The sequence below is a fragment of the Pseudoliparis swirei genome, chromosome 1 (genome assembly GCF_029220125.1).
Source record: "Pseudoliparis swirei isolate HS2019 ecotype Mariana Trench chromosome 1, NWPU_hadal_v1, whole genome shotgun sequence".
Classification (NCBI taxonomy): domain Eukaryota; kingdom Metazoa; phylum Chordata; class Actinopteri; order Perciformes; family Liparidae; genus Pseudoliparis; species Pseudoliparis swirei.
In genome coordinates, this window is record NC_079388.1 from 11,111,539 (window position 1) to 11,124,617 (window position 13,079).

Sequence of the window (13,079 nt, forward strand, 5' to 3'; positions counted from 1 at the left end):
GGGGTAAAGTTGGGAAGGCATGCTGATAAGAAGAGCGGAGAAAAATTAAAAATCGCAAATATATATACCGACTGTCGTTAAAGCATTTAACGGCTACCTGGTGGAAGTTAACATCAATATAGTTTTGCCTGTATTTATGTTTTGTCTGATTTTTTTTCCATTTTCTTACTCATTCTTAAGGTTCTCTCTGAAGAGGGGCTCCAGCTGTGCTCAGCTCTTCGCACTTTTTCCACTCAGGTATATACCGATGCAATAAATCTTTCTTAAACACACAGTTAAAGGCTGGATAGCAAATCACGATGTACTCGCATAAAAAAACATTTTCAAATGTGTTGCACATTAAGCACTCTAAGAAAATACATATAATGTGAGTTATGTGACTTAGGTACATTTCTAAAATATATATATATATTTTTGTGTACCATATGTTCTCTGGTGGAATCTGAGAAAATAATAGTGATATGAAGCTCAGTCAGTATAGAGCCAAAGAGAAAAGAAAGCGGTTTATTTTCTTTTGCGTAGGATGAGCCGCTAACCCATCTGTATTCAGATACACAGGGTCCTGGGCCCCCACCCTTGTTACACCTCTCTCACACACACACACACACACACGCACATGTTTAACTTATTCTGGCATACCACGGATTCAAGCTTCACCTGATAAATCACACAGCAAGAGCAGGAAATTAAGGCTGTCACAAACTTTCACCGTCCTCTTTACCTCTCTGAGTAGAGATCCAACAAGCAACCGTAGCCCCGGTACCTTCCTTCCTCTTGCCCTCCACCAACTTCTTCCACAGGTCCTCCAAGTGTAATTAAATGGCTCTTTTTGACAGCCGTTAACGACTGTCATTTGTCAGTGCTGCGTCCGTGGCTGGGTATGTTTGTGCACATGTGTGGATGGGATCAGGGTGCAGGAGTTGACTGACCGCACAGGTCTGATTCATAATCGGGAGGCCCAGCTCGTCAACTTGCCTCATGCTTTCTGATTAATTACATCAAACACACCGGTGCTAATGGAGTCCCTCTGTCTCACCCTCCACTCACACAGTTCTTTGGCACCAAACACACTTGTAGCACACCTGTGTTGCCTACATTGAAATTGTGATGCTGTTTATGCAAATAAGTTTCAGCAATTCTGTAATTGAGGGTTAAGAGGTTTCGCATAATTGTGTTTGTCATGAGTAATGCTACACTGAATAAAAGAGCTGATGTTTTTCAGTCGCTGGCGGCGTGTAACAGGAATAGATTGATGGCCCCCGTGATGAAGATCGAGGGATTAACCCAGCTGGATAGCAGACTCAGGCAGTAGATCACGCTCTAGCTGTTGCTGATGGATTACATCAAGCTACACTACATTTTGGGCTTTTTGTGATACTTAATTTGTGTTGAAACAAGAGCACTGTAAATCTAGTCCAAGTACATATATCAGTGTCTGTACATAAGCCAGGGTGTCTGGATGAACCGAGACATACCATCACCATAAACCATCTCTGCTGTCCTGTCTCCCTCTGTTTCCGTCTTCATCTCTGTTCCAGCTAGTTGATGAGGAGAAGTCTGTGGTGATGACAGAGATGGAGAAGATGGTGGCACTGTGCCAACAGCTGCAGATGGGAGCCAAAACTCCTGTTCAGGGCAAGACTGCCACCTTCCAGAAGGTACTCATACTACGCTTGTGTGTATACTTAGAATAAATAAACAATGACTTATTCCTGCCCCTAGTCTGTTTGGTTAAGTAGACATTAAATCGGCGACATCACACAGAGTCTGCAGATCAGACTTACTGTTGTTTTTCTCTTAAAGGGATAATTAGGTTTAAAAAGCATCAAAACGACGTCCCCAACAACCGACGGGCATCAATGGAGCACTATTCTCAGTGCACACACAATAGGGCATGACTTACTGCGTCACTTCATTAATCGGCTACAGCTTAATCTTCCAGTGGTCTGCGAGTTACACCATTATTGGTCACATGGTTGCTAGATTAATGAATGTCTTTGAGGAATTAATGAGCATCTTGGGCAGGGATGAGCTGCCGTAGGTCACCTTGTAATAAAGGCAAAGGTTGTAATCCAAAGGACGGGATAAAGAATAGCTTTGCCGATTTAATGAGCATCTCTTTGATATGTATCGGCTCCATTCTCTGTCTCTCCATCCTCACTTCATCATTCGTCTCTTATGGATGAGTGTGTTATATTCTGATGTGTGTGTGTTGGCTGCTGGGTATTAGTGCATGTATGTTTTGCCGTTGAATCAAACGGGTATTTGTTCATGCTACCGATGTCAAACTAGTGCATAATACTGGTATGTCTTTGCCTCTAGGTGGATTCATCCATTCAGACAACCGGAGGTATCCTGACTGTGGTTCTCTCTCTTCTACCATCCTGCAACAAGCTCACCAGAAAGGTGACTCAACAGGACTCATGACTGATTGACTGGCACTAGAAACCTAGCCAGTTACATGGCAATCCACTAAAAGAGAAAGACCTCAGAAACCTGATGTAGCCCTAGAAAGTATTATTTAACTTGCAATAACTCATTTGAAGGCCACTTCGGGGCAGTGGAAGCTTGCTTTGAACACAACATGGACATATACCACCTTAGGTTGATGTGGTTTTTGCACGTATATAAAACAGCAAAGGATTCTTCCTATCGCATATCTTGTTTCTTTCCATTCATTTTTGTCTCATGTCCATTTGCAGTACAAATTGGAGAGGAGTACCCTGGGTTCCCCTCAGGGCTGGAGAGAGATGCAGGATGCCTCCACACCTGTCAGAGAGGAGGAAGCTCTTCACAACAAGAACAGCAACGGCTTTGGTGTTACGTCTCTGGAGCAACACATGGTCGGTCTTAACCTCCTCGAGAGCAAATAATCCAGAATAACGTCACCTCCTCTGTACCAGCTTCTCCCTCGGAGCAGCACATAGACAACCTCCCCTTTCTGGATAAATATTCCAATTCCTGCACATCCTTTACTCCCTTCATCCTCATGCAGCCACCAGAGTGGACTAGAGCAGTGTGTGTGGTGAAGACGGAAGCCTCAGGTCGTATAAAGTTGGGATGTGTTGTCTGGATGATGAGGTGTAAGCTGTACAGAGGAAAAAGCAGATCCGAGTTTGCTGTGCCAAATGGGGACGTGAACCCAGGGTAGATGTTACCTGAAGCACCAGTTCCACAGCAGTCCACAAGATGGAGACAATCAGCCAACACTATTACTTTGCCACTTGCTGTCAGCCGCCTCACTGACTTGAGTCATTTTTAGCAATTCTCTGGATATCGAGTTGATAAACCGATCAGAGCTCATCTTAATGCTCGGCTTCACCATACGTCTGTCTTCACTATGTGCCTGTGTTACAAGCCCAATTGCTTCGTGGTGTACTGTAATTGTGTTGCACATGTTCGGGGGGGTGGGGGCATGCATGATGTAATCACCACCAAACCTTTGTGTTTGAGTCTCTTGTGGTCTGTGTAATCAGCTGTACTTTTAGATATGTGTCCTGGCATTCTATTCATCTCACTTTGATAGATATGTATTTAAAAGTAAACCGCGCCATGCCATATGATTGACAACTTTACAGTCTGCCATGGAATGTTAATCCAAAAAAAAAAAAATCACAATTTAATGCCAAAAACGATTGTTTTCAATTATAAGCTATGATCTTCATCTTGCAACTAGTGTAAAATATAAAGCTCATACACCTCCACTTTACATCACTGGATGGCCTGGTTTCTCCAGTCAGGTGACAAATTAAAATGCATCACTACGATGGGGACCTTACTTTATGCTGTAATCATTGTGTGTAGTTCTAAATACTTTTTCCTTTAACAAAATAACTGAAACATAATTCTGAATTGGCACCCGTGTCAATGGAGACTTGAAGTGTACTTGTTATTAAGACTATCATTGTGAAGCTGCCTTGTAGGCCAATATGTAAATGTATATGGTATCTATAATATGGTACTTGACGCATAGTATGTATCTAAGGTAATGACTTGGTACTCGATAAGGTAATAATGACTGAGCTGAATAACATACATTAGGCTTTAGAGCTACTCTGAACAATTTAAGAGCAGCTAAGAATGCTGGGTATTGTAGTTGGGCTTTGTGAAGAAATCTTGGATCTAGTTGTCACCTTGACAATTAAAAGGTTAATAAAAGTGACAAACAAAATAAAAATATTTTTCTTAAACACCTGTTGGTTTCATTTATTTTCTAGAAAAATAATTCAAACTGAATATTAGAAGGGAACATTAAACAACAGACTTCAAGTAAATGGTCATGCTTTTCTTCATTTCCTTATTTAAAAAAAAAAAAATAACCCTCCAGTTTCTGAAACACAGTACAAGTATATAGGCTCAGTGCACCACTGGCACTATATGCAAATCATACTTTTGAAGTAACCACACTAAAGTATAGCTTCAGTCTTAACCAGACCTGATGAGTGTCAATAGTTTTGACTTAAATAAGGCAAGACGGTGTTGCTCAGTCATGATGGTAGAGATTGCGCAACAGTACGTTTGGAGACAACGCTCTCGAACTCCTCTCTGCTCAGAAGATCCTTTGTTATGGTCTTGCACTCCTCGAACTTTGGCAAGATGACGGCAATGTATCCTTCAGTGGACGGCTGTTTGGATTTGACAGAAAAACCACAATTTAATGCATTTTTTTTTAAAATAAGAGATGAAACTTCAATGATCGTGTTTTATTGTAAGGCCATTTGGAGGAGGGCAATACAGGAAAAAATACCATTGACAGAAGGAAGAATTTACCTTTTCCAGCAAGAGAGTAGGTTTTTCTAAAATACTCTCATTGACCTCGAGAAGACGGCCCCGGATGCAGCTGAAGAGAAGACAGATTTGTGTGACTGATCATGACAGACAAGCATGTGGAATATATGGCTAAAAATATATATATATTATCTCACCTGTAGATTGTGTATTCAGTTTCATCAGTGCAGGTTATCCTGCACAGAGGCGCAAACTCGGTAAGGAACTGACCCCCCTAAAATGGGAAAAGAAAATTGTTGACAGGCATTTAAGGCCAAGCTGAAACGAATGTGTAGCTACAGGGGTAGAAATATATGTACATAAACCAAAATAATTTGCAGCTTTATTATGTATTTACCTTCTTAGACTTCCCAGACACTTTATTGTTTAGCCGACTGCAGCAATTAGTGATCCGGTAATTGATGCTTTTGATTGCCCGCCCATTCTGAAGGATTGGATGAGTCTCTGCCAACGTGACAACACATAGTCTGCAGAGAACAAATACAAAACCAAAAGTGGGCCTTCAAAAACAATACCAAAAGTTAACATCAGTGTTGGCCAGTCCCTCATACCGAGTGAGGATTATATCAAGTTAAAAACACAAATCGATGAGGTAAATTGTGGATGTATATTTTAGTCGTGGTTGTCAAACTTATGTATTCATATTGGCTCAGGAAATCTAACATCAACTTAATAAACTGTGACCTAAAAATAGAAATAGGCAATCAACGTTGCAGGAATGATGTGTTGTTTTAATGTTTAGACTTACATATTTTGTTTAAGCTGTACCTAGTATTTTTGTTAGCATCATATACACACTTAAAGTTCTACATTTATTTTAGAAATCTATCAATATAATTTAGTACTGCCACAAAATCATATTGATACAAGAAAGTATCAACAAAACTGAAAGATGTTGTATCATCTGCCCATGGAAAGCAGTTTATATCTAAATACCAGTAATAAAAACGACGTTTTGTAATCACCATGCGTGTTGATTTCACATCAATGGCGTGACTCCTGTTAACGTTACCTGTTTGAATGCTGCATGATGCAGTGGTCCTCACACGGTTTCTCCTTCATATCTAAAGAAAACAACCACAATACACTCAACTTATTTGAATTAAATGCATTATGCTGGACAATCTAATCAACATGTAACGTCAGAGCTCTTTCCCGGAGATCTCAAGATAACGTTAGCTCGATTAGCTTCCGGACCGCTAGCACAACACGAGAGGCAGGTCAGGGACATTATTTACCGGCTCTGAACCATCGTGTGTAATATCGGTCGATAACTGACGGCGCCTTCGCTTTTGGGTCTTGCTCCTCCACACAGTCCATGAAAACTATTCACAATAAAAGCTGGAAAAAGAAAACGAAAAGACGAATAGTACGTTTACAGAGATGTGTTACACCGGGAAGTCCGGACTGGAAATGAATCCGACACTTTTAAAAGGAAAAGGGTTCCGGATATTATTTTCGATTTATTAATAATGCACCTTACGGGACTTTATTGAAATGGCAATGAACACTTATAAATGAACACGTATTTACCAAATAACTTTTCGTCTGTCTACTTACCGTTAGTACTATTTAGTATATACTATATATCGTTTGTTTTGATCATTATTACTGCGCGGTGATGAGGTTGTTGTTTGGGAGAAAGAAAATAGTTCACGCACAAAACTGTTCACAACCAGCTGGTCTGTGGATTCTCTTGAGAAACTCGGTCAGGATTTCTGGAAAAAACGACACTCGGGTGACACTTTTAAATTTAGCATAACGATGATTATGTGAATAAGATGATGAAAGGTCACTAAACTAACTTTGCTGTTGTTGGGTTTGTGTGACCATTGCAAGCGTTACCCTGCAAACACTACATTTTTACTTGATTTAATAGTGTTTTAACATGCCGTCCTCTTCTTCTATTTGAAGAAATAAACATTAATCTCTGAATGTATTGAAATATGATACTGAAATTTCCTTTTCGAAATTGGAATTAACATTTTAATAGAGTCCACTGGATAAACATTCTATGTTATTACAGTCATATAACTATTTAATTAATCAGAACAGGGTTGAATCTTAATCTGCTGTTGAATTCACCCCATGTGTTAAATCTTGTTAAAACGACTAACCACTCAAATAAGTCAACGACAGCCTCTAGCAAATGCTTTACCATTATCATGTGTGTGTAGCAGGGTCGTTGTTCATGGTGTTGCGGAAGCTGTGTTGCTACCTGGGACACACTGTGAGAGCAATGCCCACATTGACCACTAGATGGCAGGCTACCACTAAAAACTGCACTGAACTCTTTCATGTGTAATTTGGCTCGACAGTTGCAAACTCCTCAGACAACATCAACGTTTATTCGAATGTGAACCAGTGATGTGGCTACATCTCCATATATTTAAACTACAGTAATGTTTCCATTTAAACATCGCATCTTTGATTAAGATGCATTTGTTATATGTGATCAACTGTGTGTCATTTGTTTTCACTTGGCTCTAATGATTCTTCTAGTCCGATAGATATTATCAGTATGCTGAGTGCGCATCCGAGTAGATGATGTAATGAAGAGGTCTGAGGGAGAGAGAGTGAGCAGTATTGAGAGACTGGACCTCTAAAATATCACCTTTCCACCCAAGACAAGTCACACACGGAACATTTTAATTGCATCGTGAAAAATGTTCAGGGATTGGCCTTGGAATGATGACTTCATCATGGTCACATGAGAGAGAGAGAGAGAGAGAGAGAGAGAGAGAGAGAGAGAGAGAGAGAGAGAGAGAGAGAGAGAGCACTTCAATGGTTCAATCTGACCACAAGAGATAGATTTGACTGATATTTGGGGGCACAATGAGTTTTCCATGCAGACCACTACCACGACTTGGAAAGGATTGCTGTCAAGACCCATCGTAATGACTTTTTCCATTACTCCTCCGTCTGTGGTAGACCTTCGTCTGTATTTAATTCAGAGATGAAACACAAAATCACTGAGGAAACAGTGGACACAAATAGAGTATGTCATGGATGTGCAATTTTGCATCAGGCATTTACAATGAACATATCCATCACTAAAATAAATTGAAGGATTTATCATTTGATCATCAGACTACAGATTCTGTGAAAGTTCATGAGAACGTTTCACAGTTTTTCATTTTAAATTGTTGTGGGAGAGGGAAAAGAGCCCTATCATGTGACCTCCGTGGATATTTGTATTTGAAAGAGTGTATATGTGCATCTGTGTTTATCAGTCTGCTCATTGCCTACATGTATCTCTCAGTCGGTGTACATTCCAGAGCCTGAACTACACTCTGTTGGAATGAACCACTGCTCCATCTCCCCCTCTTCAAGACTTGACTTCAAGTTCCACTTGGCTGCTTCTCAGACAGGCACTTTGAGTGCCTCCAGCTGCACAGGCCTCTGTGTGTGTGATGCAAGTCTAGCTCCACGTCAGCTGTTAATCGAGCAACCTCCTTCTCTGGCCTGCAGTTTGTCATCAGCGGTCTCTCCATCCACTTTGAACTTGTCCAGCGTTTTCCCAAAGCTGGTCTTCAGAGCCTGATAAGGGAAGAGAGACGCTCTAACCAAGGGGGCGATGCCTGCCTGCATGGTTTTGAGAAAGCCAATGGTTTATTTATATTATTAGTAATGTCTTCATACCAGACCAGAACATTGAGATTTCCTGGTTCGTGGCACATAGTTGGGTCTTAAGCCAGAGACAGACGAGATATGTATGTGATGTAATGCAGATGGAGAGAATTATTGAGTGAAAGGGGATTTCTTTTTTATGACTTAAAGCAGAAAAGCTATCAGTACCACTTTCAGATATTCATTGTTTATAGGGGAGAAGATTGCATGCAATCCAAGCTCGCCCACAATATCTCATCATTTGATAAGGTTAGGAAGATCGAGAGAGGGATGCCGCAGTCAAAGATGCTGCCCATCTTTTTCCTGGAAAGCATCGGGGCGCACACGTTGCCATTTAAGAGATTATGTCATATGCTGCCGAAAGGGACATTTAAAATACTGTTTGAGTCACTGGAGTATAGAGAAGGTGTCAATTAAGGCACTGTAATTTGTGGGTAATGTTTTTGAAGAGCTGTCAATAGGGATTTTGTGTCACAGGCCAATAGTTAGATTTTAGTCAGACTAAATACAATGTTGCAGTGATCTGTTTTCTCTCTTTTAAAGTTTAGATTGGGAATCATTAAGTGGTCCGGCTGCTGTCAGTAAATGTGCTGACGTGCTGCAGCATAGAAACCCCAGAGCTCTGGTTTGAATCCCATGCATGGAGGTCCAGTGAGCTTTATTAATTTCGTGACTACCGAGGAGTGGTATCACTGCGATAAGCTGGGCCCATGTCAAGTTATTATTAGATTTCACTATAATGATCAGTAGCCAAGGGTGCAATCAATCATGTCAGAGTTTCTTTGTTATTTCTGGCCTCTCTCCAAAGGCAAGAGGTCTGAGGCTCGGAAAATATGGACTGTATGTGTGTGTGTGTGTAGGTGTGTGTGTGTGTGTGTGTGTGTGTGTATGTGGTTAATCTTCCCTTCACAGTGGTAATAATAAATTTTAAAAAACTAAAGAGCAGACGCAAGTGATCACAACATTTAACTCCGCATTGCTTATATTACCAATTTATGTATTGTTACCAGAGAAACAAAACAGCTGTCATTACTGAAGTGTTATATTTCTTTGTTTGTATACTCCTTTGTTCTGCCGACAAATACAATTACTACATCAATAAATTGTTCTCACCAGTAAAGCTTAGTGACTTTATATCTTACACGATTGTGACACTATTGTGGTCATGAAATCTTCCCACTGACAGACAGACAGACAGAAATATAAACACCTGGCAAAGTATTTAAAACTGTCTCTGTGGTAGTTCCTGCTACAGTAGGTGTCTCCCGGACCACATTGTTCTATGATAACACACACACCGACTCACAGGGTGAAACCAATACCAGCCACACATCCTCGGCTGGTAATAATACCCTTATTTGCATGAGCAAGACCAAAGCCAGTAACACCGACATCTGCCTCTGATAAAGGATAATAAAGCTATCAGTATCTTAGATATTGGTGTGTGTTTACAGGAACTGTGTGAGTGAAAGGGATTAGGTGTCCCTGGCTGCCGAGCCGGACTCTCCTCCCAGAGCCACAATGCTCCCATATTCCTGTTCTGTGGAAACCATTATAATACAAAAATGTGTGCGCACCAAATACGTCTCTTATGATTCCCTTAAAAGTTAGCATTTCAGATGATATTTTTCACCCAACTTCTGAAGGGCGGAAACAAGAGGACGTGGTCTGAACTGGTTTGTTTCAACTGTTACCGGTCAGTTTGGGGACACTACTTTAATTTTGAACTTGGTAAAGACAATCTGTATTTTTAAAGGGTGTTTTTTTGGATCATTTTATATCCAATCTTAGTGGTTAGAGGTTAGTTGAAAAATAAATAGTCCAATAATTAAGAGTCACTGGTTGAAGAGATCTGGTTCCATCAATCACATCCATTTCTTTATCCATCCTATTTCATTTCACTGACTACGACATGCTTCGGATTCATTCCTGATGTGTTCATAGCTGTCATCCTGTTTGGCATTCTCCAGAGACAAATGGGCTTCAACAGGAGCTGAGAGCAATGGAAAGAACATGCACACTGTAAGATGCCAAATCAACATGCACACACAAGGAATAATTTACAGGTATTAAGAGCTTTCAGCTTTGGAGTTTTACCACAGGATTTCTGTGGCCGAGGCAGTAAAATTTAACGGGATGTTTTTACAAGACACTGAAAAGGTATATATGCAAATACATTAAGTCACCAACTGGGCTTTTATGGGTTTACCAACCATTTCTAATTAGAAAGTGCCTGCACAGTGCTTGTGTTAATTATTTGTAAGAAGCCACGTGGCAAAACCTACTGACCATATCCTCATGGAAAGTCCTTTTCTCCAAGAGGAATTCTCCATGTCTTGTTTCCACTTGTAGCGTAGCAGCAGGCAGGATGCTCGGAGCTCTAACACAGCTGGCGGTTGAATGACAGCGGAGCCATGGTGTCCCTTATATCTAAATATCCAGCCTTCAACTGCTTCCTATAAAAAAACTAATGTATGCCACTGCTCTCCTTGACTGAAGCTTTCCAGATCTAAATGGGTGTTTTCTGAAAAAATATTCTTTCAGTTTTTCCCATTTAAATAGGCTTCAACGTATTTCATTGAGCTTTTACAACTATCCTGTAATGTCAAAATATGTCATGGTCACTCTGTAAAACCGCAAGCTAAGGAACTTTTTTTGTTGTTGTTGCAGAAATTACAATGGTCACAAACCTGTAACATGTCAATGAAAGCACACAGAAACACAGCATTGTATACCCATGATATTGTTTGGTAGATATTGTCACTGAAATATTCCTTGCCTCATCTTTTGATTATGTTACCAGAACATTGAAAGCAGGAATTCATGAGCTCAATGAACACCACCGCCTCATTCCACAGTATCTTGTGCAACGAATAGTTTGAGGATGATAGCAGACACAGATTAAGCAGGTCATCTAAGAACTCTTCATTTCTTGGCAAAGAGGTGGACGTTTGGAAGCTTTTTTTGTAGCCATAGGGTTTTGTTTATTCTCCCCTGGCTCTGCACAGACATGGTTGTGTGTCATGGCTGAAGCTCTTGGTTCAACATGTGCTGTTTCTGAAGCAAACACTCAATTATGTTGACAGCGCTCCTTTGGGGATGTTATTTCAAAGGTTTGGTGAAAGGCTGACGTTAATGTGTGGACTTTCTCCCTGACTTTCACTATGTTCACACTATTTGATGAATTCGCTGTCTTGGAAAAAATTTCAGAATTATCTTTCAATCTGCAGCTGCCATATTTGTGTCCATCTTGGGACTGTAGAGCTAGATAGTGATCGAGACTGATTTATATTCTAAACCTGCAGGAAGTGGTACGAGATAAAGTTAGCGTCGTGTTTTGCACCAAAATGAAGCTGGAAATAACAGCAGCTCACAGTGAGGCTTTCTGACAGGAAACACTCCACTTTAGCACATAGTTGTATGTGATAAGAGCAAAGGGAGGAGGAGGATGGGGAGAACATCAGTGGGAAGAAACAAGGGAAAGTACAGAATTAGTATTTGATTGACATTTATCTTGACATTTTTTGGATGCAGAAGTGGTGAAGTCAGAGGTTTGTGAAGCTGGGCCTCAGGATAGAAGCTATAGCGTGGCAAGATTAGAAGAGCCTGGTGAACAGAAAACAGATTGAGGAAGAAGAATATCCCTCCATCTCTTAATTTCCTTCTCTTATGCCGCTCTTCTCTCCGTGCCTTGATCCCATTCCTAGAGATAGAGACGTGGACGGGCCTTAACACTTCTTCCTCTTCTTGTTTTAGTTCAGGGAAAAAGAATCCAGGGTCAAAAGGCATTGTTACAGTGTTTTCATTGGTGCTTACATCCACTGTAACATCAAAGGAAATGCACATAGAGAGCAAGGGACTCAACTTGGAATCCCTTTAGTCTCATCGTAAAGTTGTCTTGAACCCAGGGTTTTCTCGTAAGACAGCATGCACTGTGCGGGGGTCTGGTTTTGTTAAGCTTGAGCTGTAATTCTTCCGCTTTTTATCCCACTGAGTGCCTTTGTTTAACCAGATGTATGATGATTGGCAGCGTGATGCAGTATTGTCTTTCTTATCTACATTGGTAATACCGTGAATGCTAAGATGATTTCAGAGAAGAGAATGTTTTGTTGTTGAATGTTTCCCCATGAACAGATCGGTCAAAGGGAATTTATTTTAAATACACAAGTGACCTTTTTTGAGAAAAACATATTTCCCACAACTTTGCTTTCATTCTGATTCAAAGACGAACTCTCAAACTGTCAATGAATGACATCAACAGCAAAATCAGCCAACGGTCTTTTTCCACGTGGTCTGGACTCTGGAGAGACCGTCTGGTGTGAGGAGTGAGTAAAGCTGACTGGACAGCAGTCTCTGCATGGTGCACCAGATGTGTGTGTGTCTGCATCACTGATTGTTCCACTCAACACACACACACACACACACATTGCTTGACTTCTCTCCCAAATCTGTTACAGGTATTTTACGAGACTTTAAAACCAGGAAGCATGAAATGATCCTGCTTTTTATCTGCGATGAAAGTGCTGACCTCGTCTTAACTAGTCACACGCAGTTGGCAAATGACGAAAAACAGGATTGCAGAGTTGCCAACTTTGGGAATTTACATCAACTTCCTGAAACTGGTCTCAGATAACATATAACTTTTGTGTGAAATGTAATGT

The 13,079-nt window shown here is 40.7% G+C and overlaps 2 protein-coding genes across 2 annotated transcripts in view; one reads left to right on the forward strand and one right to left on the reverse strand.

The window, feature by feature from the left end:
• Window positions 1-4,190, forward strand: part of ctnnal1 (catenin (cadherin-associated protein), alpha-like 1) — a 42,689-nt gene extending 38,499 nt beyond the window's left edge. Inside the window, exons 16-19 of the mRNA XM_056414762.1 lie at window positions 181-237; window positions 1,539-1,658; window positions 2,323-2,406; window positions 2,703-4,190. Of these exons, the coding sequence (XP_056270737.1) occupies window positions 181-237; window positions 1,539-1,658; window positions 2,323-2,406; window positions 2,703-2,873 (432 nt within the window). The 3' untranslated portion in view covers window positions 2,874-4,190. The remainder of the gene's footprint in view (window positions 1-180; window positions 238-1,538; window positions 1,659-2,322; window positions 2,407-2,702) is intronic.
• abitram (actin binding transcription modulator) lies at window positions 4,178-6,194 on the reverse strand. Its single transcript, XM_056414773.1, has 6 exons — window positions 6,027-6,194; window positions 5,801-5,852; window positions 5,126-5,255; window positions 4,926-5,002; window positions 4,771-4,840; window positions 4,178-4,625 (listed from the first exon to the last, which is right to left on the reverse strand). Exons 1-6 carry the CDS (start codon window positions 6,106-6,108, stop codon window positions 4,488-4,490), a joined length of 549 nt encoding a protein of 182 aa, XP_056270748.1. The 5' UTR covers window positions 6,109-6,194; the 3' UTR covers window positions 4,178-4,487.
• Between the last annotated feature and the right edge of the window lie 6,885 nt (window positions 6,195-13,079).